Consider the following 24,938-nt stretch of genomic DNA (forward strand, 5'->3'; position numbering starts at 1 on the left):
TCTTTTTTTAAAAAAGATTTTATTTATTTACTGTTAGAGGGTAAGGGAGGAGAGAGAGAAACATTGAAAAACAATGATGTGTGAAACAGCCGTCACTTGCTTTTCACACATGTCAACTGGAGACCTGGCCCGCAGTCCAGGAATGTGCTCTGACTGGGAATCGAACCGGCGACCCTTGTTTGCAGGCCGGTGCTCAGTCCACTGAGCCACAGCAACTGAGGGCATCTGTGCAGGGAGCTCTTAATCTAGACTTCAGCCTTTCTTCTGTGGCGGAGAGTTGGGGAGGATAGTGAGTTTACTGAACACAGTGTGAGCACAGTCACGAAGGTGACGTAGACGTGGTCTGCACACCTAGCATTTGGGACTCGAGAACGGGTGGCTGAAGAAAACCTCGTTATCTGTGGGCTGCAGCAGTCTGTGTGCAGTCTCCTCAGGCTGGTCCGGTGGTTCGAAGGGCTTAGCAGCTGCCTCTGTCCTCACAGTCGAAGGACAGAGTATTTGTTTTATGCTTTACTGTAGAGTTTTGAACATGCTGCTTCGTATTTCCCTGTTGGTGAGGTAGAGAAATGAACCACAGCGTCTCACTTGTTCTGGTGCTGTGCTCCAGAAGGAGGCTGCATGGGAGGGGCCAGGACACCCTGGTCTTTGGGTCTGCCTGGTCTGAAATGGAAGAGATGAATGGAGACAAGCTGTGACCATTAAGGGCCACTGTTCTCCCAAATAAACCTCAGGGACTGGGCTGCAGTTTTATTGTCAGTTTCTTATCATCAGTCAGACTGGCGGCACTAATCCCTCCCAGAAGGAGTGAGAACTCTTGACAGGTGAGAAATGATTAGAGCCCCCGTGAGCGCCTGACACCCCGTGGACTTGGTGCATGTGGAATCAGTAAGCGGATGCTGAGCAATCAGCACCTGTGCACAACAAGCACTTGGCCTCCTTTTATTAGTAACAACCCTGAGCTGGGGGCGGGGGCAGCAGGTTCTCCCCCTCACTCTGAAAAGAGGCAGACCATTGAACCGCTTGGGCTGAACCGCTTGCCACACCCGCCGGGCTGAGAGGCGGTGTGCGTGGAGGGGTGTCTGCCTGGGTTGCTTGACGACTGCTGGGAACTGGATGCAGAGGTGTCTCGGAGCCTGAAACTGGTTCTCCAGCCAGGGACCAGGTGCCCAGAGGCGCGTGCGGGCACTGCCTCGGGACTAGGAAGGGTTGCTTTGGCCAGGACTCAGTCCCCAGCCTGCTTCTCCGTGACTCACTCATTCTAGCTGCATATTTTGATGGTATGAAGCATCCAAATGAGATGAAAGAAGCAGTTCTTAAGAGTGGAAGTGCCTAGGTATTGGATCAGCACTTGGAAGTGTCATGTTCTTTATAGGTCATAAATAGAGCCTTTTTAACAAATGAGTTGAATTTCACGTAACATAGCCAATTTCAAGTGTACAATTCATTATTAGCATTTAGCGCATTCACAGTGTTGTGCACCCACCACCTCTGTCTAGTTTCAGACTATTTCATCACCCCAAAGTCAAATCCCTTTGCCATTAAGGTTGTTGCTACTCCCCACAGCCTCTGGCAACCACAGCAAGTGTTCTCTCTCTGCGGACTCACCTGTTCTGGACATTTCATGTAAATGGACAACTTTGCTGTCGGACTTCTTTCAATAGCATAGTGTTTTTGTGGTGTCCCTCATCTATCAGTAGATTATAGAGTTTTAACAACTGCCCTAAATACCCAAGGACGATTGCCTCCGGCCCAAAGAATCAGTCCTCTGGCCACTGCTGTTTAAGCCCCAGGCCCTGCCAGCAGGAAGAGGAATGGGCTAGATTCACTGTCCCCCAAATAAATGGCATCAGAGACACGTGGGGTGCACCTTTGAGAAATGCTGATTCCTGGGCTACAGTCTGAGGGAGTCAGAACTAGGAGGTCTGAGGTGATTCTGTCAGCCATGTTTGGGACCCCCGGACCAGATGACCTCTGGGGTTTTATCTCGACTCTTAACCCCTGACCTGTGAACCCAGCAGAGGCCTGAGCACCTCCCAAGGGGGTTGTGCTTTGCCTGCTGATGGAAGCAGGGGCCCTTCCTGCTGCCTCTACGGCTCCAGGTGATTAACGGTGTCTCCTTGATCGAGATAGGAGACCTCTCCTTGATGGTGTCTCCTGCCTTGTGAGCTGGAGCTGGGGAAGGGAGTGGCTGGTGCCTTGGGGCTATGGTTATAACTCACTGCGCATCAAGGATGTTCCTGGAAGAGCCACCCTTCCACCCCTGCCGCCCCTCCCAGACCTGCGCTTCTTGCTCTGTGTCCAGGACCTGAGTGAGCAGGATGGATGGGAAGGATCTGGTGGCCTGCAGTGGTTGATGGGGGGACATCTCTGGGGGTGGGAGAGGACTCAGACAAGCTGAAACCACCCGTGAAGGGCAGGGATTATTCAGAGGTCCACGGTGTCTCTGGTGGCTTCCCTGGGTCCCTCTGGTTTCCTGGCCTCTCTCTGTGGAGAACCAGCCTTCATTTCTGTCTGTCCCCTTGGTGTGGGAGGGGCAGGAATGGAGCCAGGAGACAGAGAGGAGGAAGGTGAGGCCAGAGGCCAGAATGCATGCCTTAACAATAACGAAAGGGCCAGCCTGCAGTCCGCCTGTTGGCCCCATGTCCTCCTTGTCTTTGGGGGTGTGGGTCCCTGTGGCTGACTCTGTGCTTGTGGGGTGGGGGAAGGGCACCTGGGCCACCTCGAGGATCAGCCGAGGACCGTCCCAGGATGAGGACATGGTGGGCTGGTGTCTTGCCCAGCAGACGGCTCTGCTCTGCTGTGTTTGTGAGTTGCCTGGTGGCCCTGGGACAAGCTACTTCTTGCCAGGCACTTTTTTTCTCCCCACTGGGGAGGAAAGTCCCTGCCCAAGTACAGTCTGCATTAGGGAGACAAGGGGCACCTAACAAAATTAAAACATCAGTTTTTTTAAGGTGTTTCACTAAGCTTACCTCTAGGCTTCCTTGTAAAAGGCCCTGGCAGGCTCTTCATGCTACTCCCTCCCCTCCCCCTCCGTTAGGACTGGTCCAGGGGCCTGGCAAGTCCCATGTTCCCTGAGCAGAAAGACTTGGTGCATGTCGTGCTCAGACCTCCTTCCCACTCGGATCGCTGATGGCTCCGCACCTGGGCAGAGCGTTGTCACTTGCCAGCGAGGCCGTTTGGGGCATCAGCCCAGGTGGACTGTTGGTGGGCTTTTCCTCTCCAGACCCCAGAGAAACTTGGATGATGGTTCCAGGTTCTGAATCCTTTATCCACGATGTTTGTAACTCCTGTGGTAGTGTCCCTCTGGTTCTGAGGGTGAGGATGTTTTTGGCAGGAGGAGGGAGGCTCTGAGTCCGAATTCTTGGCACCTCTGCGTCTGCGGGTGGGCTTCTGATCCTTCCTGGGGAGCGGCCTGGAGGGAGGAGGCGGAGGCGGAAAGGGAAGACTGCTGCGGCCAGGCCAGGAGAGGGCGCCTGGCTCCTTCCTCCCCGTGGCATTCTGGGTGAAATAATTTACTTTTTTAAAATTATGTATTGGTTTTTGGATGTGCAGCTCAGTCATTAGATAATCATATCCTTTATGAAGTGCTTCCCTTGATATGTCTAGTACCTCACCTGGCACCACACTTAGTTAGCAGTCTTACAGACTGGGCTCCCTGTGTGGCACTTGGTGCACCTGTGACCGCCTCGCGACTGCTGTCTGTGCTCCCTGATCACTCCTCCTTCTCACCCAGTGCCCCTGAGCCCCGCTCCCTGGCAACCATCAGTTCTCTCTCTGTATCTGTGAGTCCGTTCCAAGTTTGTTTATTTATTTTGTCCTTTAGGTTCCACAGCTAAGTGAAATCATGATATTCGTCTTTCTCTGAGTGACATTTCACTCAGCACAATACTCTCTAGGTCCATCCATGCTGCCACAAGTGGTAAGATTTCACTCTTTTTCTGGCCGAGTAGTATTCCTTGGTCTTTGTGCACCACAGCTGTTTTATTCACTTGTCTGTTGATGGGCACTTGGGTTGCATCCCTGCCTTGGCTCTTGGAGATGAATCACGCTGCAGCCCTGACTGGTGTGGCTCAGTTGGTTGGGTGTCGTCCCACCAAGCTTAAGGTCACTGGTTCAATACCTGGTCAGGGCACATACCTGAGTTGCGGGTTCAGCCCCTGGTGGGGGGTGCTTTTGAGAGGTAACTGATTGATAGTTCTCTCTCGCATTGATGTTTCTCTCCCTCTCCTTTTCCCTCCCTCCCCTTCTCTCTAAAAATAAAGAAATAAAAATTGTTAAATAAATAATGCTGCAAATGAACAGAGGGGTGTGTATATTCTTTCTTCAGATAAATCCCTAGAAGTGTAATCACTGGGTCGTACGGCTATTTATTTATTTATAAAGATTTTATTTATTTATTTTTAGAGAGAGGGAGGGAGGGAGAAAGAGAGAGAGGGAGAGAAACATCAATGTGTGGTTGCCTCTAACATGCATCCTACTGGGGACCTGGCCTACAACCCAGGCATGTGCTCTGACTGGGAATCAAACCAGCGACCTTTTGGTTTGCAGGCTGGCACTCGATCCACTGAGCCACACCAGCTAGGACTCTTCATGTTTTTATTTTTATTTTTTTAAAATTTAGACTTCTGGTGATGCTTGCCTGGACTTATCTGAGGTGGAACATTTTGGGATTGACCTTTTTCCTAAAAAATATCAAGGATCTTTTCTTTAAGAAGGTCTTATTTCAAATGTTTTCCAAGAATTTGGATTGTGGGTCATGTTTGGTGCAGGTGCTTAAGACCCAAAGCAGAGCAGGTCAGGATTAGCTTTGTTGCCTTCAGCCAGGAGTGGGCACAGGTGTGTTTCTCTCCCCTGTGTCTCGCCCTTGTGCTGTCTGAGAGCATCTCAAGCAGTGGGGAGAGTCAGGGGTGGAGGGGGGCAAAGGGAAAGAGGGAGGCAGGCCCTGGGGGGCAGGGAGGTTCTGCCTCGGAGCCTGGACAAGATGGCTGGGGGCGGGGAGGTAGAGGGGCGGGGCCTGCAGTTTGCATGAGTCCAGGGCAGGTGGTTGGGGGGACAGTGTGCAGGCTGGGTGGTGCAGGGGCTGTGCAGAGCCTAGGAGCTTCGTTTCCTCTGATGTGTGCCAGAGATGGTGAGGCTGGGGAGCCCAGTGTTGGTGCAGCAGGAGGGGAGCGGGTGCTCCTGTGCTCCCCACTCTGGGCTTCTGTCCTGACCTTGAATTCGATCACCCACTATCAGCATTGCTGTCGGTATGTGTGTGGCCATTGGCTGGTTCTTACACTGAGGGGCGGAGCTACAGCTGAGGTGTTTTCCATGCCAGCCCGGAACTGTCAGGGACCAGTGAAACAGGAAAAACAGAAGTAATGTGGTTAGTTTTCCGTAAACAGAATACTGTAGAAAAGAACTGTTTATTCTTAGATTGTATGTTTCCTCAGGTTTCCATGTTAGCGTGCCCTGTTTTTAAACAAAGATGATGGTTATGGATGGCGGTCCTATTGCCTAGAGGGTTAGGAACATAACAGGCAAGCCCCAGGAGCCCAGCAGTGTGAATACATCTCCCAGTGACGAGAATAGGAGAGCGAGGGGTGCTGACTAGTATGGGGCTCTCTCCCCTGGGACGTGGGCCCTTCCATCTTGAGGTTCTGCTCTCTGGGACTCCAGGGGTTTGAAGGCAGCTTTCAGATGGGAACAAGCTAAGGCTCTGTGGGGGTTGTGGCGCCTGACGCCTTCTGTCACGTTCCGGGGGGCTGGCGTGTTGCAGCGCAGGCCCAGGTCACACTCCGCCATGAGGCAGCCCGGGCCGGAGAGGACCTAGGTACAGAGAACAGATGAGTCACATCTGACACAGTGGCTGCTTTCCTCCTGACCTGACAAAAAAAGAAGTGGCCAGCTAATCTGTTGGCTTTCCTAATTTATTTTTATTTTACTGGTTTAAAAAATTCGGGAGCATGGGAGCTTCTGCTAACAGAAATCCAAAGGTTGTTTCTCTTAAGGCCTAGAAAGTATTTCCTTATTTGGGACACTTCAAAGCTAACTGAATAAAGCTGCTGTTTTATTGATGTTTTTCTCTCCGTCTTCCTTGTTCTGAGCTAAGGATGAGCGCCGGCACCTGAGGGCCAGAGCACACGTTTTAGCGGAGACAGGAGCGTGTGGGGTCTCTCTGGCCTGTGCACGATTTTGAACCAGGAAGGTGTTTCCGTTTGGGAGTGCATGTCCCATGTTGAGTAAAGATGAGAGGAACCAGAGATCTATTTCACAAAGGACAAAAGGAGGCAGAGTCGTTGGCTGTACCAATGAGAGCCTGTTGGGCCTTTTGCAGTCCTGTTACTTTTTATACAACAGAGGACTAATGCTACTTCTTGAGGGAACTGAGTCTGGCAAAATCTGAATAGGGGGGGAAATAGGCCACCCTGGCCCTGTGCTCCAGATTTAAGTCTCTTAGTCATTTCTGATTGACAAGGGAAGAGAGTCGTGGGTAAGAATGTTTATGGCCATCCCTTGTTATGGGCCCTGATGTCTGTGTTGATTCTCCCTCTTGTAGGTCAGCTTGAACGATTCCCACAATCAGATGGTGGTGCACTGGGCTGGAGAGAAAAGCAACGTGATTGTGGCCTTAGCCCGAGACAGCCTGGCGCTGGCAAGGCCCAGGAGCAGTGATGTGAGTATCGGCACCTCTCAAAGCTCCTCTGTGCTGCCCGGGCCCTCGGTGGTCCGCCAGGTGGCTCCCTGGAGCGTGGGCGGGATGGGCTTCTTCACAGAGTGTGGAATCTAGGAAATAGTAAATGCCACCTGCTCGCTGAGCACAGGGTTGTGCAGTCAATGGCCAGCACAGCTGTGTGACGTGTGCACCCCACAGTGTGCAGTACTGGGGCTCGATCCCAGTGGTTGTATCTGTTCAGCAGAATGCCATGGTGCAGTCCTGGGCAGAGCTGCGTGTCCGCCGCAGGGCCCAGCGAGCCGCTTCCCCATGCACTCATTGCTGTAGATACCTTACAAAAGGGTGAATAGTTGAGTTGGATTTGCTCAGATTATTTTTTAAGGTTTTATTTATTTATTTTTTAGAGATAAGGGAAGACAGGGAGAGAAACATCGATCTCATACCTCCAACTGGGGCGAACCCCCAACCCAGGCATGTGCCCTGACCCAAATCGAAACCTGTGACCTTTCGGTTTGTGGGACAACACGCCAACCTGCAGAGCCACATGGGTCAGGGTGGATTCGCTCATGCCTGTAATTTCCACAGTGACCCCGAACCGTGTTTGATAGTTCAGGTGCTTTGAAGGTATGAGGCCAAGTGCCACACAGGTGGAGGCCTGGGTCGCAGTGCTCTCCACCTCCACAAAGAACACTGGTCTCTCCGTTTTTCTTGAAGTACATGGCCCTCTGGGGAAATTGTGGTTTTTCCACTTTCAGTGGAGATACAGGTTCCAGAAACATTTGCCCGAGTCTTAACTTGAGCTTGGGGAGTGGTGCTCAGTCCCAGTGTCTGCAAGATGCTACGGACTGGGGCTCTGGGGGGCTCTTGTCAGGGGTCTTGGCTCAGCTGCCCTGCAGACAGCAGGACCCAGTGTTGCCAGGTCTTCTTATTTTTCGGGAGAAGCTCAGAGATCTAGATTTTTATGTGAAAACTGCTGATTCTTACAACTTTGCAGCTAAAGTGCAGTTTTTACATACAACGTGAAAGACAAGTAAAACACACAAGGGCCAGAGCTGGCCTTGGGTCTTGTCTTTGGCCGGTGCTCCAGAATGCCCTTCAGAGGGAAGAGGAGCAGTTCCTGCCTGGGGTCAGGGTCCGACGTGGTGACCAGGTGACACTGTGGATGGAAAAGCAAGCTGTGGCGCTTTGGTCAGTCTGCTCTGGCCAGAGGAAGCTCCTGTCACATCAGCCTAAGGGCATAGTTGTCATATGTGAGTACAGATCTCATTTCTGGGAGGTCCCTCTGTGTCCACTCCCTGGGGGTCGGATGTGCTCTGGGGTAGGCAAATGAATTGGAGAAGCTACAGGCGGGGAGGACAGAAAAAGGGCTGGCTGTGCTAAAGCAGAGCCCTGCCCAGGGCAGCTGCTGAGCAGTGGCAGGTGGGAAGCCAAGATACCTGACAGCCACACTGGGGCTATGATTGGAAGTGGGGCTCAGCTTTGTGGGGCAGTGACTTTGGCCATCAATAAACTTGACCAGGGTTCATGAGCACAGATGGCAGCATGTGGGCGCTGCTGGCCCTGTGAGAATCTGTAGGCACCTGGGTGTGTTCCATGTGGCTACCACCTGTAGGTGTCCCTTTTGAGTGCAAGTGGTGGCTCAGTGCCCCACTCTTGTGGACCACTCTGCCTGGTTTCAGGAATTGTAACTACCTCTCGTGGCTAAGGATGAGTGAGTGACATCTGGAATGTGAGCCACAGGAGATGAGGCTTGTCTCTGGTAGCAAATGCTGCCTCAGTTTTCTCCCTGCCCCCAAAGCTTGGTCTGTGTTGTTGATGGGTAAGTCTCCTCACAGTGGGGAGCAACCTAAGCCAGACATGATCATTTGGGAGACGATTATGGAAGGACTCAGGGGGCCGCAACAAAGAGCAAGCAATGGACTCTTGCCCCCTGGCTATGTGACATAGCCTGAGTCCCCATGTCCTCTGGGAGAAGTGCTTCTTGGCTCTAAACCATGTAAGCCCGAAAACCTGATGGGGAGGGATGCAGCTCCTTGCCTTGCTAGAGTAGATTCTGGGGAAAAAAATCTGGCATCACAAAGAATTCCTCAAAAACCTGTGAAACCTGCTCTGATAAGAGTGCTTTCATTCATATGATAAGTGTCCAAGCAGGAAATGAATATGCCCCCCAAAGTTTCTGCAAATCCCCTTCCTGACAGACTCTGACTCAGACTAAGGCCTCAGATCTCTTTGAAATGTTATCTACTGTTTGATCCTTGCCGCCCTGTATTCCTGTGTGTTACAACCCAATAAAAGTCCCTGGAGGAAGGGGCTCCAGGCCTTTTTCCTCTGAGAAACTGGCCACCTCTCCTCCCCAAGCAGATCATGTCTTGGTAGTGTTTACTTTCGTCCATGTCGAATGGGGGGACTTGTGGGAAAACTTGCCCCCATACCCTACTGTTGAGAAAACCCTCCTTAGGGTTTTTATGCATTCAAAAACTGCTTGCCCAGTAATATTTTTTGTGAGATAGATAAAGACCATAATGGGTGTTTCATGGTTTTGCTGGACAAGCAGGAGGCCAGAGACACTACATGACTTGCATGAGGTGACTGAGCATGTCTGTGGGACAGCAGAAGCTGATGACTTCAGGCCCAAGTCCATGCTGGCATGTGAGGATGCAGTGTTGCCATGGTGAGCAGCTGCCTGGGTTTCAGCATGGAAGTCCCATGTCTCCGGACCATGCTCAGCCTTGGGTGAGCTGGATGGGTGGTCACCTTGATATGGCCAGTCTGCCCAAACCCAGCTCTTCCTCTGCCTCAGTATTTGGATGTATGTATGAGGAACCACTGCACCTTCGAAGTAATGCCCTGTTCCAGAGACCTAGATGTCAGACTAAAGGCAAAGGAAATGTTACATGGAGAAGTAACAAAAGGGTTGGCAGAGATCCCCGCACAAGTACAAGCTGCATTAGAGAATTGGTTGATGAAGAGGACTTGTTCTGATGTGCAAACTGAATGCAGAAATAAATCGTTGATTCATGCAGCGGTTGCTGGTGTCAGCTTGGGGACAATCACATCTTCTATAAAGAAGACCAACTATGAGGCCCATTGCCAGTTCAGAAGGGAAAGAACCTGCAGAAAGGAGCAACTGCGAGGGCTGGAGAGTGGCCAGCTCGTGGCTTTTCAGTTTGGAAAGAGGAGGGGCCTGGAGGATGGGATCTGGAAGTCTAGCCGTCAAACCAGGGGCAAAAATGCATGTCCTTGTGAACCTGTGGCCCAAGTGTGTGACCCTGTAGCAGGTGTGTGAATCTGTTGCAGGTGCGTGAACTTGTAGCTGCTGCGACACCCTGTAGTGGGTGTGTGAACTTGTGGCAGATGTGTGAACCTGTGACAGGTGTGTGAACCTGTTGCAGGTGTGTGACCCTGTAGCTGCTGTGTGACCCTGTAGCAGGTGTGTGAACCTTTAGTGGTTGTGTGACCCTGTATCAGGTGCATGAGCCTGTAGCAGGTGTGTGAACCTGTAGAGGGTGGATGACCCTGTAGCAGCTGTGACTCTGTGAAGGGCAGCTCCTCAGCTCCCTCTTTATCTGTGACAGGTCTGGGAGATGCAAAGAAACAATGGATGCTATTTATACTAACCCCTCCCACCTCTGTGTTTCTGTTCTCTCCTGTTTGGGGAAGTAGTCGGATGCAACATAATTGACCAAAGAGCTGTCCAGAGATAGTGCCCACCACAAGATCAGGGTCAACCAGAGGGCATATTGGGAATGGCAGGACTTGTTGCCCTTGCACCCAGAGTGGCAAGATGTGTGGTTGGTGCCCCTCAGGGTTGACTGGGCAGTGGGGCCAGTAAGTGGGTCCTCATTTAATGCTCTGTGACTTGAGGCGAAAGACAGTGAACCCAGTTTTACCATAGGCGAACTGATGCAAACCAGGGCATCACATCCATCTTATAATTAAACAATGTTGACTGCAGTGACATTTTTCCAGAATAATGTCTTCCTCTCAGGGCAGGCTTCGGCAGCCCAGGTGGGGACATGCTGTCCAGCTGAGTGCTGGCTCTGAAACCCCAGTGCCGGGGTCTGCTGCTTGCTACCAGTCTGGCCTCAGGCCAAGCCTTCAGCTTTCTCTTGGTCTCCTCATCTGTCTGTGAGACAGTAGTGCTAAAAATCTCTGCCTCCTGAGGGACATGGATCAGCAACTGTGGCTATTTTCCGGGAGCTGGGTAGAGATGCAGACTCTCACATCTCGCCCCAGACTTCCTGAGTCAGAACCTGCACTCAGACCAGCGTCCTGCTGGGCGATTTGAGGGCCTTTTACAGTTGGGGAAGCACTGGTGCCAACGTACTCAGAACAGTGCCAGGTAGGAGCTGTCTCCTGTACATTTAAGCTGCTCTTCCTTGCCTTTCCCTCTGTCTTCCCCTTCTTCCCCTCTCCTTCTTCCTAATATCATTACATGGTTTTGAAGTAGAGGGAAAGTAATTTAAAATCATTCACTTCGAAGGACTTGCCTTTGTAGGTAGTAGCTTTTGGCAGGTTAGTAACTCCTTCCCTTTTTATTTTGTTCCTTAGGGAGTAGTGAGCATTGTGAAGGTGAGTGAGGACTGATTGGTGTAGACAAGGTAACCGAGTACAGGGTGCTGGCCTACTTGTCCTGGCCATCCTGGGGGCAGGGCATGAGTCTGGGGCTGCCCTGGAGAAAAGACGGATGAGCCGGAGCGTGGTGGGCAGGGTGGAGGGTGCAGAGTGGGGGGTGCAATGTGGAGCTCACAGGCCCTCGGCCCCCGGCACCGTCTGAACAGGGGCTGGGCCGGTGGAGGAAAGTGGGTCACTGGGCACAGTTCTGAGCTTGGTCTTGCCCTTGAGGTTAGAGTCTGTGTTAATCAAATACAAATAAGAATTATTGGGATAGGATAAATCATGTCAGAATTGTTTAACCTGTAGAAGGAAGGAAGGTTTGTGAGCAATATGAGAGCCTTTAGGTGTAGGATGGACCTTTACATACACACTCTTTAAAAAAAAATTTTAATTGAATGTATCAGGGTTATATTGGTTGATAAAATCATATGGGTTTCAGGTACACAATTGTATAAAACATCACATATATTTGTGGGGGGGGGCTCTGCCTGCAGGCCCCCCCCATCCCACAGATGAACAGATGAGAATGAGTCTATCAAGACTTGATCTGCTTGGGGAGGAAAAGTGGCCGATCTCTCAAAGGAGAAGGGCCAGGAGCCTGTTTTTCAGTGGGCTTCTATTGGGTTCATTTTGCACAGGAATACTGGTAAAGCTCATTAATCATTGTCAGGTAGTAAGGATCAAACAATAGATAACATTCGAAGAACTCTGAGGGCCTATTTTGAGTCAGAGTCAGTTAGCTAAAGGGCCATAAAACTGTGAGGAACATACTTGCTGCTTGTTTAATTGATAGCATTCTAAACAAAGCAGGTTTCACAGGATTTTATGCATTCTTTCTTAGGCCTGATTGCCCTGGGAACCCACCCTTTCCAGCACAGGGCCGCACCCACCTCTTTGTTTCAGGCTTAAGTCAGGTAGGGGAAGTAAGGCAGCCAAGAGATTAGGAGAGTTCTTGCACACAGAATGAGGACTCATGCTATGTCAAAGCTGAGGGGTGAGGGTCCATCACCCCCTTTCTCTATAGCCCCCCATGTCCTTCCCTGAGGGTCCCTTCACGATCATACCTGTCTTAGGTCATCTCCCTCTTGAGGAATCTTACCCGTTGTCGACTAACCAGTCATCTGCCCTGGGCCAAGCAGGGTGGAGTAAAAGGTGGCAGAGGGGGTCGTCCCTTCCAGGAAAATAAGCTTTGTCTCCTTAGTGGCTTAGGGTTCCAAGGTCTCTCACTCAGCCTTAGCCATGGGGGGTGGGGGGGTGGGGATGGTTACAGCTTCTGAAACCAGGAAGGGCGGTTCCCAACTTATATTGCACTGTGTGCTCACCACCAAAGTCAAGTCTCCTTCCATCACCATTTATCCCCACTTCTACTCTGCCACCCCCTTTCTGCCTGGTAATCACCATATTGTTTTCTATTAGGTTTTTTCTTTTTAATCCATTCACTTTTCAGCCCCCTGAACCCCACCCCCTGTGACAGCTATCAGTCTGTTCTCTGTATCTGTGAGGCCATTTCTGGTTTTTTTTAGTTTATTTTGTTCATTAGATTCTGTACCTAAGTGAAATCATATGGTATTTGCATACTTACTATTAACTTCCATTAAGTAAGCAGTCCAAAGAGAGGGTTTCGTTTACAGGTGACAGTTAAGGCAGAGCTTTCTGGTGTGAGGGCCGCTGTCCCTCCAGTGGGAAGCGCAGAGGGGTGAGGTTCCCAGGCAAGCGGTGGGCGTAGGGGAGGCAGCCTGCTGCTGCCGCTGTTGGCAGGAGGTCCCTCCACAGCCTGGCCTGCAGGGCTGGCAGGCACCCTCCTCTGCAGAGAAGTGCTGCCATCTGGGAGGCAGCGGTCTCCTTGGAGGCTGACGTACCTGGACTCGGAATTGGAGGGGCCTGTCATAGTAGTTTTGTCATTTACACACTGTGTGACCTTTGGCTAGTCGTCCACTTCTCTGAGGCTTAGTTTTTCTCATTTCTTCATTAGTCACTCAGTCACTTAGTGAGTCACTGAATTTGCTCTTTCGTTCATTATGGAACGCATGCACTTGCTCTCTTGTTGGTTCACAGTGGTTGGTATTTATTCCCTCCAGACGTCTTCATTGAGTGCCTTCGGGGTTCCAGGTACTGATGGAGGCCAAGGTGAGAACAGCTCACAGAGTTTCTGAAGACGAAGGGATGCAATGTAAACAGAACAGCACTGTATTCCGAGGGGTGTTTCCCTAATGTGAACTTGCTCTCTTAACTTTCTGTCAGAGGCCGTGTCTTTGGTGCCTGGCGCCTGGCATCTGGCACAGTGCCTATGTAAAGCCCTGCAGGCAGGGCCACTGTGGGGCCAGTGGGTGCTGAAGGCAGCCTACTTTCTGGAAGGAGTCTAGCAGCTTCCATTTCTCTTGGAATTCATCTGTCATCTTTCCTTTTGCTCACCCAGTTCTAAGTAAGTTATTATTCGTATTCTGTTCATCTGTCAGCCTTGTTTTTAATTGTCTGATTATATTATGTTTCACGTTGCACAGGTGGTACAATCTAGGCACAGACGGTTGGAGAGCCCCCATTCTAGCACCCTGTACTCGAGGTGTCCCGGCCTTCAGGGTTTGGCCCAGAGGCAGCAGCCTGTGTCGGAGTCCCACTGCTCACCTGCTGACTTGCTCTGGCAGGAAACTACCCTGTTTTTCGGACTATAAGATGCACTCCCCTCTCCCCTCCTCCCACCCCAATTTGGGAGGAATAATGGTTGTTCGTGCTGCCTTTGAGTTTCGTTTACATTTACATTGGTGAAGTATTATGTTATTTATATTATTAAATATTTTAGCACATTTTTTTGCTTCAAAAATTGTTTTCCTATTTTCCCCCCTCTGAAACCTAGGTGTGTCTTTTTTTTTAAAGGTTTTTAAAAAGATTTTATTTACTTATCTTTAGAGAGGGAGGGAAGGAGAGAGAAGGAGAGAAATATCAATGTATGGTTGTCTCATGAGTCCCCTGCTGGGAACTGGCCTGCAACCCAGGCATGTGCCCTGACTGGGAATCGAACTGCGATCCTGTGGTTCGCAGGCCTGCGCTCAATCCACTGAGCTACACCAGCCAGGCTAGGTGTATCTTATGGTCTGAAAAATATGGGTAATCTTGTAAGCCCCCGCTGTCTTTTCTGAGTATGGTTTCCATGTTGCTCGTGCCAGCCTGGGCTGTGGTGAGCGCTCCCTGAGCTCGTGTGTGGAAGCCCTGGGGCAGGGTCAGGCGCCCGGTGAGCACACACACGGGCCAGGGCAGGCCTGCCTGCGTGTTCATGCGGTGGCTGCCGTGTGACTGGGAACCCGGAGACCCCCGCTGGGGAGGCGAGGCTGTCAGGGTGCGCGTGGGTGCTGCCGCAGTTGTGTCTTCTCAGGGCCTCCCGGCGTGCAGGCTCAGAAGGGAAAGGGCTGCTGGTGCCCACGCGTTTCACCTCTCTGCACACTTACTCTCTTAACCCTCAGTCTTTTCTACCTTTTGGGCTGTTCTATGGAGACTCACAAGGATTTTTTTAAAGATTTTATTTATTTGTGGAGAGGGGAAGGGTGGGAGAACGAGAGGGAGAGAAACATCCATGCGAGAGAGAAAAACGGGTCGGTCGTGTCTCATATGCCCCTCAACAGTGGGGGCTGAACCCGCAGCCCAGGCATGTGGCCTGACCAGGAATCGAACCAGTGACCTTTTGCTGTGCTGGATGGCGCCCAAGCAGTTGAGCCACATGGGCTAGGGCTCCTACACAGATTCTCTTTTCCTGTCTTCTGGAATACCGTAAGAGCAGAACTTCCCAGCATGGGGATGAGGGATGAGGTTACCTTTCGAGGACAGTCCGATAGAGGGCAAAGCAAATTCTCAACCCCTGTCCCTCAGACATGCACGTTCTTCCCATCTGTCTGCCCTGGATGTGAGTGATGAAACGCCTGCCTCAGCTGTGGGGGGAGGCGGTTGTCACTGTGTCAGTGGGTGTCTTCCTTGGCGGAGAGGCCTGTGGGCTGCGGGCGGCAGTGCTCTCTGCCCCATGTGCAGGGACAGACAGAGGTGCCCCGCCTCTGCTTTGGGGGCCACCTCTGCCTGCGCAGGGTCTGGCTGGGAAACCACGTTCAGGGTCTGGGACAGGATCTAGACAGGTGTTGGAAGGTGACAGGCCTCTCCGCCACATTTCTCACCAACTCTTTTCCTCTTCCTCTCCTCCTCCTCCATATACCAGGTGTACGTGTCTTATGACTACGGGAAATCGTTTCAGAAAATATCAGAGAAGTTTCACTTTGGTGCGGGAAACGGCAGTGAAGCTGTGATCGCCCAGTTCTACCACAGCCCTGCGGACAACAAGCGGGTGAGGAAGCAGCAGCGGGGCCACCTGGGGCGACTTCATGGGGCTGCGTTTTGGGAAGTCAGTGGCACCTGGGGGCTGGGAGGTGGAGGGCTTCGTCATCTGGTAGCATGACTGGGAGCCAGTGGCTGCTTTTCTGTTAGCCTGGGGCCTGCGACAGCACCGTTTTCCAGGTGAAACCTGCATAATCAAGCAGGCCACGTGCTGGCTAGGCAGGATTCTCAGACAAACAGTGGCAGCCTAAAGCACAAAAAATCTGTCAGTGAATAACTTGCTTGACTCATAGGTGGCAAACATGTTACCCGGTCCCCTGGGACTTATCTTGCAGTCTTCCCAAGTGGCTGCTGAACTCGTGGCTTGCTTGGCACCACTGGTGTGTGTGTGCATGCGTGCATGTGCATGCATATGTGCACGTGTCTGCTTGTGTGTGTGCGTGCATGTGTCCTCCTCCCTCCGGCTCGCATGGGCGTGGGAAAGGACACCAGGCAGTGTGTTCTCCCAGCTGGCTGGAGTCTGACCCAGAGGAAGGGGCCCCGGCCCCAGGGTGACAGGGAGCATGACTGGGGTGCAGGAGTCAGTCCCCGGCAAGGCTCCTCCTGTGAGGGAACCGTAGCTCAGCAAGACCATGGTTCCTGATTGCCCTCATCCCCACCGTCACGGTCCCTAACTCATTTCCAGGGTAGGATGGCCACTTCTAAGGATGCTAAAAACTCCTTAGTGGCAAAAGCTTTCCGAGGTAAGGGTACCTGCTGCTCTTTGCCAAGCCAGAAAGGGACAAGAGAGGTAGGACCACAGGGTTCCTGCCCCCTGCCCCGTGCTGGCCTCTCTGGTTGCCTGTGGTCTGTTAGCAGAGGTTGTGTTCAGAATGCTCAGCCACTGGAGTGACCGTGACCAACCCAAACTGCCTGGGGGAGCTGGGTCCTGAAAGCCGCCCTGCTGGGCTGTGTTCACCTTTCAGTCCTGGGCTCTGGGGAGGTTTTGGGAAGAGGCCGGACCACTGGGGTTTTAGGAAGTGCCCCTCGCAGGTTTGGGGGAAGTGGGGCACAGACGCAGTTTTTCTTTTTTTTAGATTTATTTATTTATCTTTATTTATTTATCTTTAGAGAGGAAGGGAAGGAGAGAAGGAGAGAAATATCAATGTATGGTTGCTTTTCGTGAGTTCCCTGCTGGGAACTGGCCTGCAACCCAGGCATGTGCCCTGACTGGGAATCAAACTGCAGTCATGTGGTTCGCAGGCCTGTGCTCAATCCACTGAGCTACGCCAGCCAGGCAGAAGCAGTTTTTCTAAACACCTGGAATAGTTGCGACTGGGCTTCACTGGTCATGCGGCAGCTGTGCGCGATGGTCTCCAAGTGGAGTGGCCGCCAGGGACAGACTTTCCTCTTACCAGACTCCCAGTGACAGAGCAGGTCCTCCTGTGGTGACAAGCACAGAAAAGGTGTTGAGGGGATTGGCCCTCTGGCTTCCCCCACCCCAACCGTGGCCAGGCCTGTGTGGCAGCTGGGACTCACAGGCTCCTCTCCTGAGGGGAGGAGCCCTGCCCAGTGCCCAATCGGCTGCTTGGGCCTATCTCCCCGTGGACAGGCCTGTGCCCCCACCTTGCAAGCATCCGGTGCCCAACTTGTCAGGCTGGACCTGCCTGCTGTTGTCATTGTTTTTGCACATCTTCCCAGAGCTAACACTTGCTTAAGATGTGGCCCTGAAGCTCCACGTTGTCTCTCTGCAGTCTTCCTCTCCTGCCGCCTCTCCCTCTTGCACGTCCCGCCACGGGGCACAGGGGTCCTCCCTTGTTATGGGTTGTGATCAGCTGCTGCTGAGCCCGCGTGTTGGAGGAGTCAGAGACGGGAAAGGGGGTGGCGTGGGCTTCTGCCGGCAGGTTTGGTGCCGGGGGAGGGTCAGGCTTTCTGAGCATTAGGTCTGGAGAAGGAGCAAGGTAGGGCCAGGTTCTGGGGTGAGGGGGGAAAAACCTGGTGCTGAGAGGAGGGGCTGTGTGCCTGCAGCCTGGGGCTGGCCTGCCTCAGGGGGAGCCCCTCACATGCTTCTTGGGGTGCAGCTGAATGTGATTTGGAGTTGGTGTGCAGTGTGAAGGGGGCTGCCTCTTGGAGAACTTAGGGGCAGCAGGCTGGGCCTGGGCGGCCTGGAGCTTTCTCTGCTGAATTTCTCACTCCCCTGAGGAGGCTGCGACCCTCCCCAGACGTCTCAGGAAGGAAGTGATGACTCTTTCTCTGCTGATCTCTACTACTTTTGCCTCCATCCCTCAGAAGGCCGTTGCTGCACCAGACCTGCCACTTCCTGAGAAGAGTCACATGAGGCTGGTGCTTTGCCGTCAGCAGGAAGGCCCTGGGCCCAGCCAGGCCGCCTGTGTCCACTGTTGGGTGGGCTCTCGAGGAGCATGACGACTTGCAGTGATTGAAATGACTGTGAGCATGTATGTGCTCAGCACAGTTACGATGTCACCAAAGGGCCACATGAAGTCTCAGGGGTGTGTCCCTGTGGAAGGGAAAGCAGGTGCTGGTGCCGCGGCCAGCGCTGGTCCCGTGACTTCGCCTTGTGTTGGCGACAGCGTGGCTGTGCCTCACGGGAGGGTGTGGACCTGTTTTGCCTGAGCCTGCATCCCACTTCCTTCTTCTCCACCCGATTGCTGCCTGCTGACCCGGGCACCCCACAGGCCACCTGTCAGTCCCCTGGCCAAATAGCATAGTCAGGTGGTGTCTCAACATGTCAGGCTCTTTAGGAAGGCCACAGCATGTGGCAGTCAGGGCTCTCGACCTCAGCAGTGGTGAGGCCCGGCCTTGGCGAAGTGCGGAGGCAGCTCTCCTCTGTCTGCCTCCCCGAGGGGTGCTTCTGCATTGCTTCCCTCCTCACTGGCTGCATCCTCCCTCCCAGGTGCTGTGCCGTCTGCCCTCCAGCTGGAGAGTGTCTCCTGGCTGGCATGGAGGTCGCTTCTGCTGTCATCTTTCCAGAGGTGTTGGTATACTCAGAGGGAGCAGCGACACCCAGCATGATGTTCCTCTGGAATATCACGTGTTTGCAGACAGGGTTGGAGGGCTGGGCTACGTGCAGACATCCTGAAACTGCCTACTTGAGGAAGTGCCTTGTAGGTCAACTCTGCTGGCGGATCCGTGGGGTTGACCTTGGGGAGACTGGTAGGCAGGGAAGTGCAGACACTTAGAAGCAGAGGTAGATGTTCTGTGGCTTCTTTGTACATGCACGTGTGACATGGCCATGTGACAAACTGGGACCCACAGGCAGTTGGAGTTGGGGAACTGGGTGAGGTTCGAGTGGAGAAGGAAAGGCACCCAGTGAGCAGGGTGCTCAGGGTTAGTGAATGTGGCTTCCAGCACAGGCATGAGCTGGCGGGAGCAGAGCTACTGGGAGCCCCAGAGAAGGGGAAGGGCTTGTGTGGAGACTGCAAAGCCCAGTGTGTGGTTTCTGTGCAGGCGGGGCCGTGTCTCGGGGGAATGGTCAGCACTGAGGGCCTTCATGGTGTCGGGCAGGCCCCTGTCTATAGAGGCAGGAGCTTGCTTTCGCTTTGAAGACTGTAGGTAGCCGGAGGAGTCTTTGAGGAGTTGTCTGCAGTAACATCTCTGGGAAATGTGTGTCCTCGGGAGTAGGCAGGGTGGATTGAACGGAAGGGTTTGAGAAGTGTCGGAGGAGCGGAGCTGGAACAAGGTGCGTGTGGATGGGACGTGCGACCCCAGGAGGGAGTGACCATTGGGCTTCGCTGAGAAGGCATCCACGAGTTCAGTGTTGGACTTGGTGAAACATCTTGGCACGTCAAGGTGCAGATACTGAGAAGATGAAGAAAGTAATGACATTGGAATTGCAGTGAGACGCCATGGTTAGATAGTTGATGTGAAGGTTGCGGAAATGCTTGCTTGTTCTTGGAGGCAGCCGCTCAAACTATGTAGAAGGATAAGCCACATTCTCAGCCAAGGAGGGAAGAGTGGTGAGGTTATGTGCAGTTCGGGCGCGGACCGAGATAGGAGAGTCATTGAGAGTCAAGGATGGGTGGCCAGTGGTGGGTGAGGGAGGGTGAAGATGGGACCACATGGCAGAAGGCAAGAGAGGAGAGGGTTTCCAGTCAAAGGAGTGAACTAAGGGAGAAGGCATATAAGTGAGTCCAGTAGTACAGTGTAAGACCTATGAATTAAATTCAGAAAATGTTGCCCTTTTGTTGGGAGAGAGGAAGTAAGCATTGACGAGCTGTTAGAGTTGGGCTTTGAAGCAGCCAGACGTTGCTGCGAATGCTGCTTCCTCCTGGGTCACCTTGGGCAGTTACCTCCCTGAGGTTCAGGGGCCTCATGAGGAAAAGAGGAGGTAATGACAACAGCTAAGCATTGCGTGGCTGTGAGTGAGTGCTAAGTGCACTAAATGAGGTAAGGCATGCAAAACGGCTGCTTAGTGCCTGGCACGTAGTAAAGGCTCTTGAAAAATGTTAGCTGTTATCCTGAACAGTAGTCAGTTCTGTGACTGGATGCAGGGTTTTCAGACTCTAGAATGTGGAGCTATAGGAAGCCACGGGGCGGACTTCCTTTCAGACTTAGAGCGCTCCCTTTCCCAGCAATCACAGAGGTTTCCAACAGGAGAATGGGTGGTCACTTCTAAGGAACACTTTCATGCAAAAAATTATGATGGCACTCACAGGATCATAATTGTTTGCATGACATCCATTTGCTTAGAATAGTTTTTTCTTCCTTTTTTAAAAAGATTTTATTTATTTAGTTTTAGAGACAGAGGAAGGGAGGGAGAAAGGGGAGAGATACATCAATGTGTGGTTGCCTCTCACACACCCCCTGCTGGGGACCTGTCTCGCACCTCTAGCATGTGCCCTGACTGGGAATCAAACTGGCATCCCTTTGGTTTTTCAGGCCAGCGCTCCATCCACGGAGCCACACCAGCCAGGGTTAGACTAGTTTTTCTTTCCAAAGATTTAGTACGTTTTAGAGGTAGTTTTACTCAGGCTTCTGTGGAGATTAGAGTTTTACATTATATGATGTGGAGGAAACGCGAGGGAAAGAACACATAGAACATCTTCCTGGGAAGTTTACAGTGTAGATTTGGGGAGAGGAGAGTACAGGGTGAGAACATATGAAAGCAGCATGTGAACAAGTATGAAGTGTCGGTGCTGACAGGACCTGGAGCTGGAGAGTGGCCTGGGTCAGGTGGAATCAGTTAAGGAAAGTGCTTTGGACTGATTGCTCTGGACTGTTGACTGCGAGAGTCTCAGTGGCTGGCTCCCCCTTGCTCTAGTTTCCGGTTCACAGGGTCCACCAGGCCTGTGCCCCACCCCCGCCGGCTGCCTTCTGGGAGCAGGGACTGTCATGGGGACTCTGGGTGCTCTCAGGGCCTGCTGTCACTGTCTTCCAGCCCCATTTTTTGATTGGCTCCCTCAGGCTCTCGAGAGCTGTTGATACGCCTGCCCCATGTTTTTCCCTCCCCTGTTTGCAAATGCAGACTGCTCTCGGAGTGTTCTTTCCCTGGCAGTCTCGCCTGCCTGTCATTTCCGACCTCCAAAACCAGGGCTTGTCTGAGCCTTTGCTCTACATGACAGATCAGGGCTTCTCATCTGATCTCACTTTCTCTCGAACTATAATTCTCGGTGGATATGCCTCCGCCCACTTCAGAGCCGCAGCTGCTGCGTGGAGGGACGCTGTGTTTTCACGGCGGCCCCCCAATTGCATGTTTGTTAGACTGCGCTGCGTCCACCCTGTCCCCTCAGAAACTCTTTAGCCTGGCTGTCCCTCTCTAGCCAGACTTGTTCAAAGTCACACTCAGCTGTGACTGAGGTGAGGCTTTTGCTGGACAGAGCTGCTTCCTGCTGCACCAGAGCCTGAGGTGGCCAACCCAGGGGCAGCCCAGTTCCTAGGCTCCCCCTTGCCTGGGGTAGTGGGGAGAGCGTGAAGCTAATTTTCCTCAGTGGGTGTAGCTTTAGGGATTTTCCTGGAATGGCACATCAGAAGATGCACAGCAGTCCCTCTGTGTGGCCAGCCTGGGGACTTCGGTGTCCTGGCGTTCAGTAGCCACCCTTTGACGGTAACCAAGTGACTTACCACGGAGTGAGCACATCTAAGTCATTTGAGAGTAAAAATTGGCTTGACCAACTTCGTGACCTGGTGGACATGGTCTGGCTCCCCTCCGGCCCACCCTGCAGCCCTTCCCCAGCTGAGCCTTCTCTGGGGTGTGCACCGGCATCACTTTCTTGCTGGTGGATGATGAGAGCACTGTGCAGACCGCCTGGTGGGCCCTTGGCCCCTCACTGGTGCAGCTGGCCCCTGGGTGTGCATGCACACAGATGTGGTGTGAGGGGCTTGAGTGGCTCTGGCCAGGCCCTGCTCTGAGCTTACCTCTTCTCTCTTGCAGTACATCTTTGTGGATGCTTATGCCCAGTACCTCTGGATCACATTCGACTTCTGCCGCACTGTCGAAGGCTTCTCCATCCCCTTCCGGGCAGCTGATCTCCTTCTGCACAGCAAGGCCTCCAACCTCCTCCTGGGCTATGACAGGTCTCACCCCAACAAGCAGGTAAGAGAGCTTCTGGAACCCGGTCAGGTGGGCACCTCGAGGTTTCTGTTACACTCTGTCTGTGTGGACTTGGTGTCCACACAGGACTTGTAGGTCCTTTGCATGACCTCCTCCTGGCCCCACCCCCTTCTCTCTCGGCCTTAGCCTTTGTAGCTGTTTCACTTCCCATGGCTCAGGAAAAATGCAGCCTCTCGCTCTCTCAGCCTACATCCCAGCCAGAGGGCAGCACGTAGCACTTGGCAGGCCCTGTTCATTGAATACAATGTGCTGTTTGGTGCCGATGCACCTTTGTCAGGCTCTGGAGATGAATCAGAGCCAGGTAGGAAGTCCGGAGTCACAGCTCTGCCGGGAGCTGTCACCTTTCTGTTGTGCCTTTTCTGTTCTCTGCCCTGGACGTGCTGCCATTGCCTGTCCTTTATTTGAATTTACCATTGCCACTGATATTCTTTTTGCGTACATGTGCACACAATGTAAATGTGTGTATTTTCCTCCTTAATCCAAATTTGAAGGAAAGGTGAGTGATGGGGAGACAGAGCCTTAGCAGGATTTATACATCAGGGTAAGAAACTTGCCAAGTCAAGAATATTGATGTGGTCCTGGCTGGTGTGGCTCAGGCGGTCGGAGTGTTGTCCTGTAAACCAAAGGGTCACAGGTTCAGTTCCTGGTCAGGGCACCTGCCTGGGTGCAGGTTGGGTCCCCGGTTGGGGTGCAGTCTCACAAGATGTTTCTCTCGCTCTCTTTCTCTTCCCCTTCTCTGAAATTAATGAGCATGTCCTTGGGCGAGGATTTAAAAAAAAAAATGGTTCTGCTGAAATCCTGTGAAACCTCTAGATCCTGCAGGGTTGGATTTATAATGAGTTTTGAACGACTTTGCTCAGAATAACCTCGGGATGTTTGCGTTTCTCAGCAGGTCCTCTAGCCAAAACATGATTCCTTCACCTCCACAGGCCTTAGGGACTGACTGCAGTGAGGGCGGGGGCAGTTCACCAGTGCAGGTGGATTGTTGTTATTTTTGGCCTCCTCTTCTTGACACATGGGAAGAGGGAGCCCCAGGTACTGTCTCTGAAAGTTAAGGGGCTTTGGTGAGTCAGTCACTCAGACACACCCTGTGTGTTCAGTCGATTTCCTGGTACTTCTCGGTTCTGCATGTTGTCAGTGTCCTTGCCATTCAGCTTCGGCCACCATGGCCGTTGTTGTTTCTGAGGACACTTTCCCAGGTGAAAAGGACGAAGTATAGTCCTTCTGTGGTCACCGTCCACCAAGGGCTGGTCTGAGTGAAGCCCAGTTTCCGACCCTCCGTAAACGAAGGGCAGGTCACAGTCACCTCCATTCTGGCTTCTGCTGAGACCACAGTGACCAGCGAAGCACAGGGTGGGGGTCTGGTCTCGCCTCCTGCCCTCGCTCGCCTCGGCGGCCCAGGTGCCTGTCCTCCCAGAGTGCGTGCTGCTTTGGGGGCCCTTCCCTGGGGACGTGGCAGTGCCCATCACACTGGGTGTGGTTCTTGCTCAGTGACCGCTTCTCCTCACTTTGGCCTCCACAGCTGTGGAAGTCGGACGACTTCGGCCAGACCTGGATCGTAATTCAGGAGCACGTGAAGTCCTTTGCGTGGTAAGTCTCGTGGTCTGGGAAACGGGAACTACAGAATCTCCTTTTCTCCGTTCCAGCTTGTTGGCAGAGGCTGAGCCCGCCCTCCCCCAAAGTGCCCAGCATTTGGTTCTGGAAGCACATTCCCCAGACCTGGGAACTAGACCCGTGAGGGCAGCGGGCACACTGGGGTGGATGAGGAAGGGAGCTCTTGGTGCGGTGGAGGCAGGGCGGGGGCGGGGGGGGGCTGGTGCAGAGCTTCTGCGGTTTCAGTCCCTCAGGGAGCCGGGGAATCTTAGAGCTATGGCATGTGTGACACTTTGTAAAGACCTTCAGTTTTATCAGAAGTGGGGATTTTTCATAACATGTTGTTTGCAGTGTCTGCTGAATGTAAAATGTGATAAATATGCTTTAGGGTGTGTGGAGTCCACTCATTCGTGGATATATTGAAGGTTAGGAGGGGAGGAAAGACATTTGTGCGCACAGCACACGTGCCGTCACAGCCCGAGGAGGCAGAGGAGGGACGTGTTCTTTGCAGAGGGTGGGGCGTCGTTAGCAGGTTGGGTACAGGGGTGCAGGGACAGAGTGGCCCGGAGCGGAGATGTGGCAGTGTGGGGCTGGCGTGCCGTGTGTTGGGTAAAGTTTGGGAAGGCCTGTCTGTATCAGAATCTGTAGTGCTTGAAAAAAAGAATTCAGACTGAATTCCGAAAGCAGTGGGGGACCGTTGTAGGTTTTTGAGAAGGAAAGTGAAATCAACAGTTGTTCCTTGTCCTGGTTGCTTCTGATCTTTTACGGTTACAGGGACTCGGCATGTAGCCTTGAGTTGGTGCACGTGCCAGCGAATGTGTAGAATAGACGCCTGGGAGCGGGCTTGCTTGTCAGTGGGTCGCTTGTGGCAAACCGATGTCTCCCGACCTAACTCTTGGTCTTCACCATCACAAATCAGATCCAACTGCTTTCAGGTTCTGGTTGCTCAGGGTCAGAACTTGGAGCCCTTGTGGATCGCACGTCTGCTTTACGCTTCACATGCAGTCCATCATGCGCATCCGTCTGCCAGCCCCACCGTTAGCACAGACCCCAGGTGCGCTGCTCAGCGGCCGCTTCGCGCGCCCCCTCCCCCCCCACCGCCACGGTGCCCGCTGGTCCTCCAGCCGACCTTTCTACCCCCACTCTTGCCCTCATTCTCAGCACAGAGCCGCACTGATCCTGTTGAAAGCAGGTCAGATCATGTTGTTCCTC

The 24,938-nt window shown here is 52.8% G+C and overlaps 1 protein-coding gene across 3 annotated transcripts in view; it reads left to right on the top strand.

Annotated features, from left to right (window-relative positions):
- SORL1 (sortilin related receptor 1) overlaps positions 1-24,938 on the top strand; it is a 161,809-nt gene that overhangs the window by 15,947 nt on the left and 120,924 nt on the right. For all 3 annotated transcript variants that reach the window (XM_053670663.1, XM_037131699.2, XM_053670662.1), the window contains exons 2-5: positions 6,539-6,655; positions 15,468-15,593; positions 21,954-22,115; positions 23,656-23,723. In XM_053670663.1, coding sequence (XP_053526638.1) covers positions 6,566-6,655; positions 15,468-15,593; positions 21,954-22,115; positions 23,656-23,723 — 446 coding nt within the window. In that variant the 5' untranslated portion in view covers positions 6,539-6,565. The remainder of the gene's footprint in view (positions 1-6,538; positions 6,656-15,467; positions 15,594-21,953; positions 22,116-23,655; positions 23,724-24,938) is intronic.

Source organism: Artibeus jamaicensis, unplaced genomic scaffold, assembly GCF_021234435.1.
Source record: "Artibeus jamaicensis isolate MK-2021 breed Jamaican fruit bat unplaced genomic scaffold, CSHL_Jam_final contig_601, whole genome shotgun sequence".
Classification (NCBI taxonomy): Eukaryota; Metazoa; Chordata; class Mammalia; order Chiroptera; family Phyllostomidae; genus Artibeus; species Artibeus jamaicensis.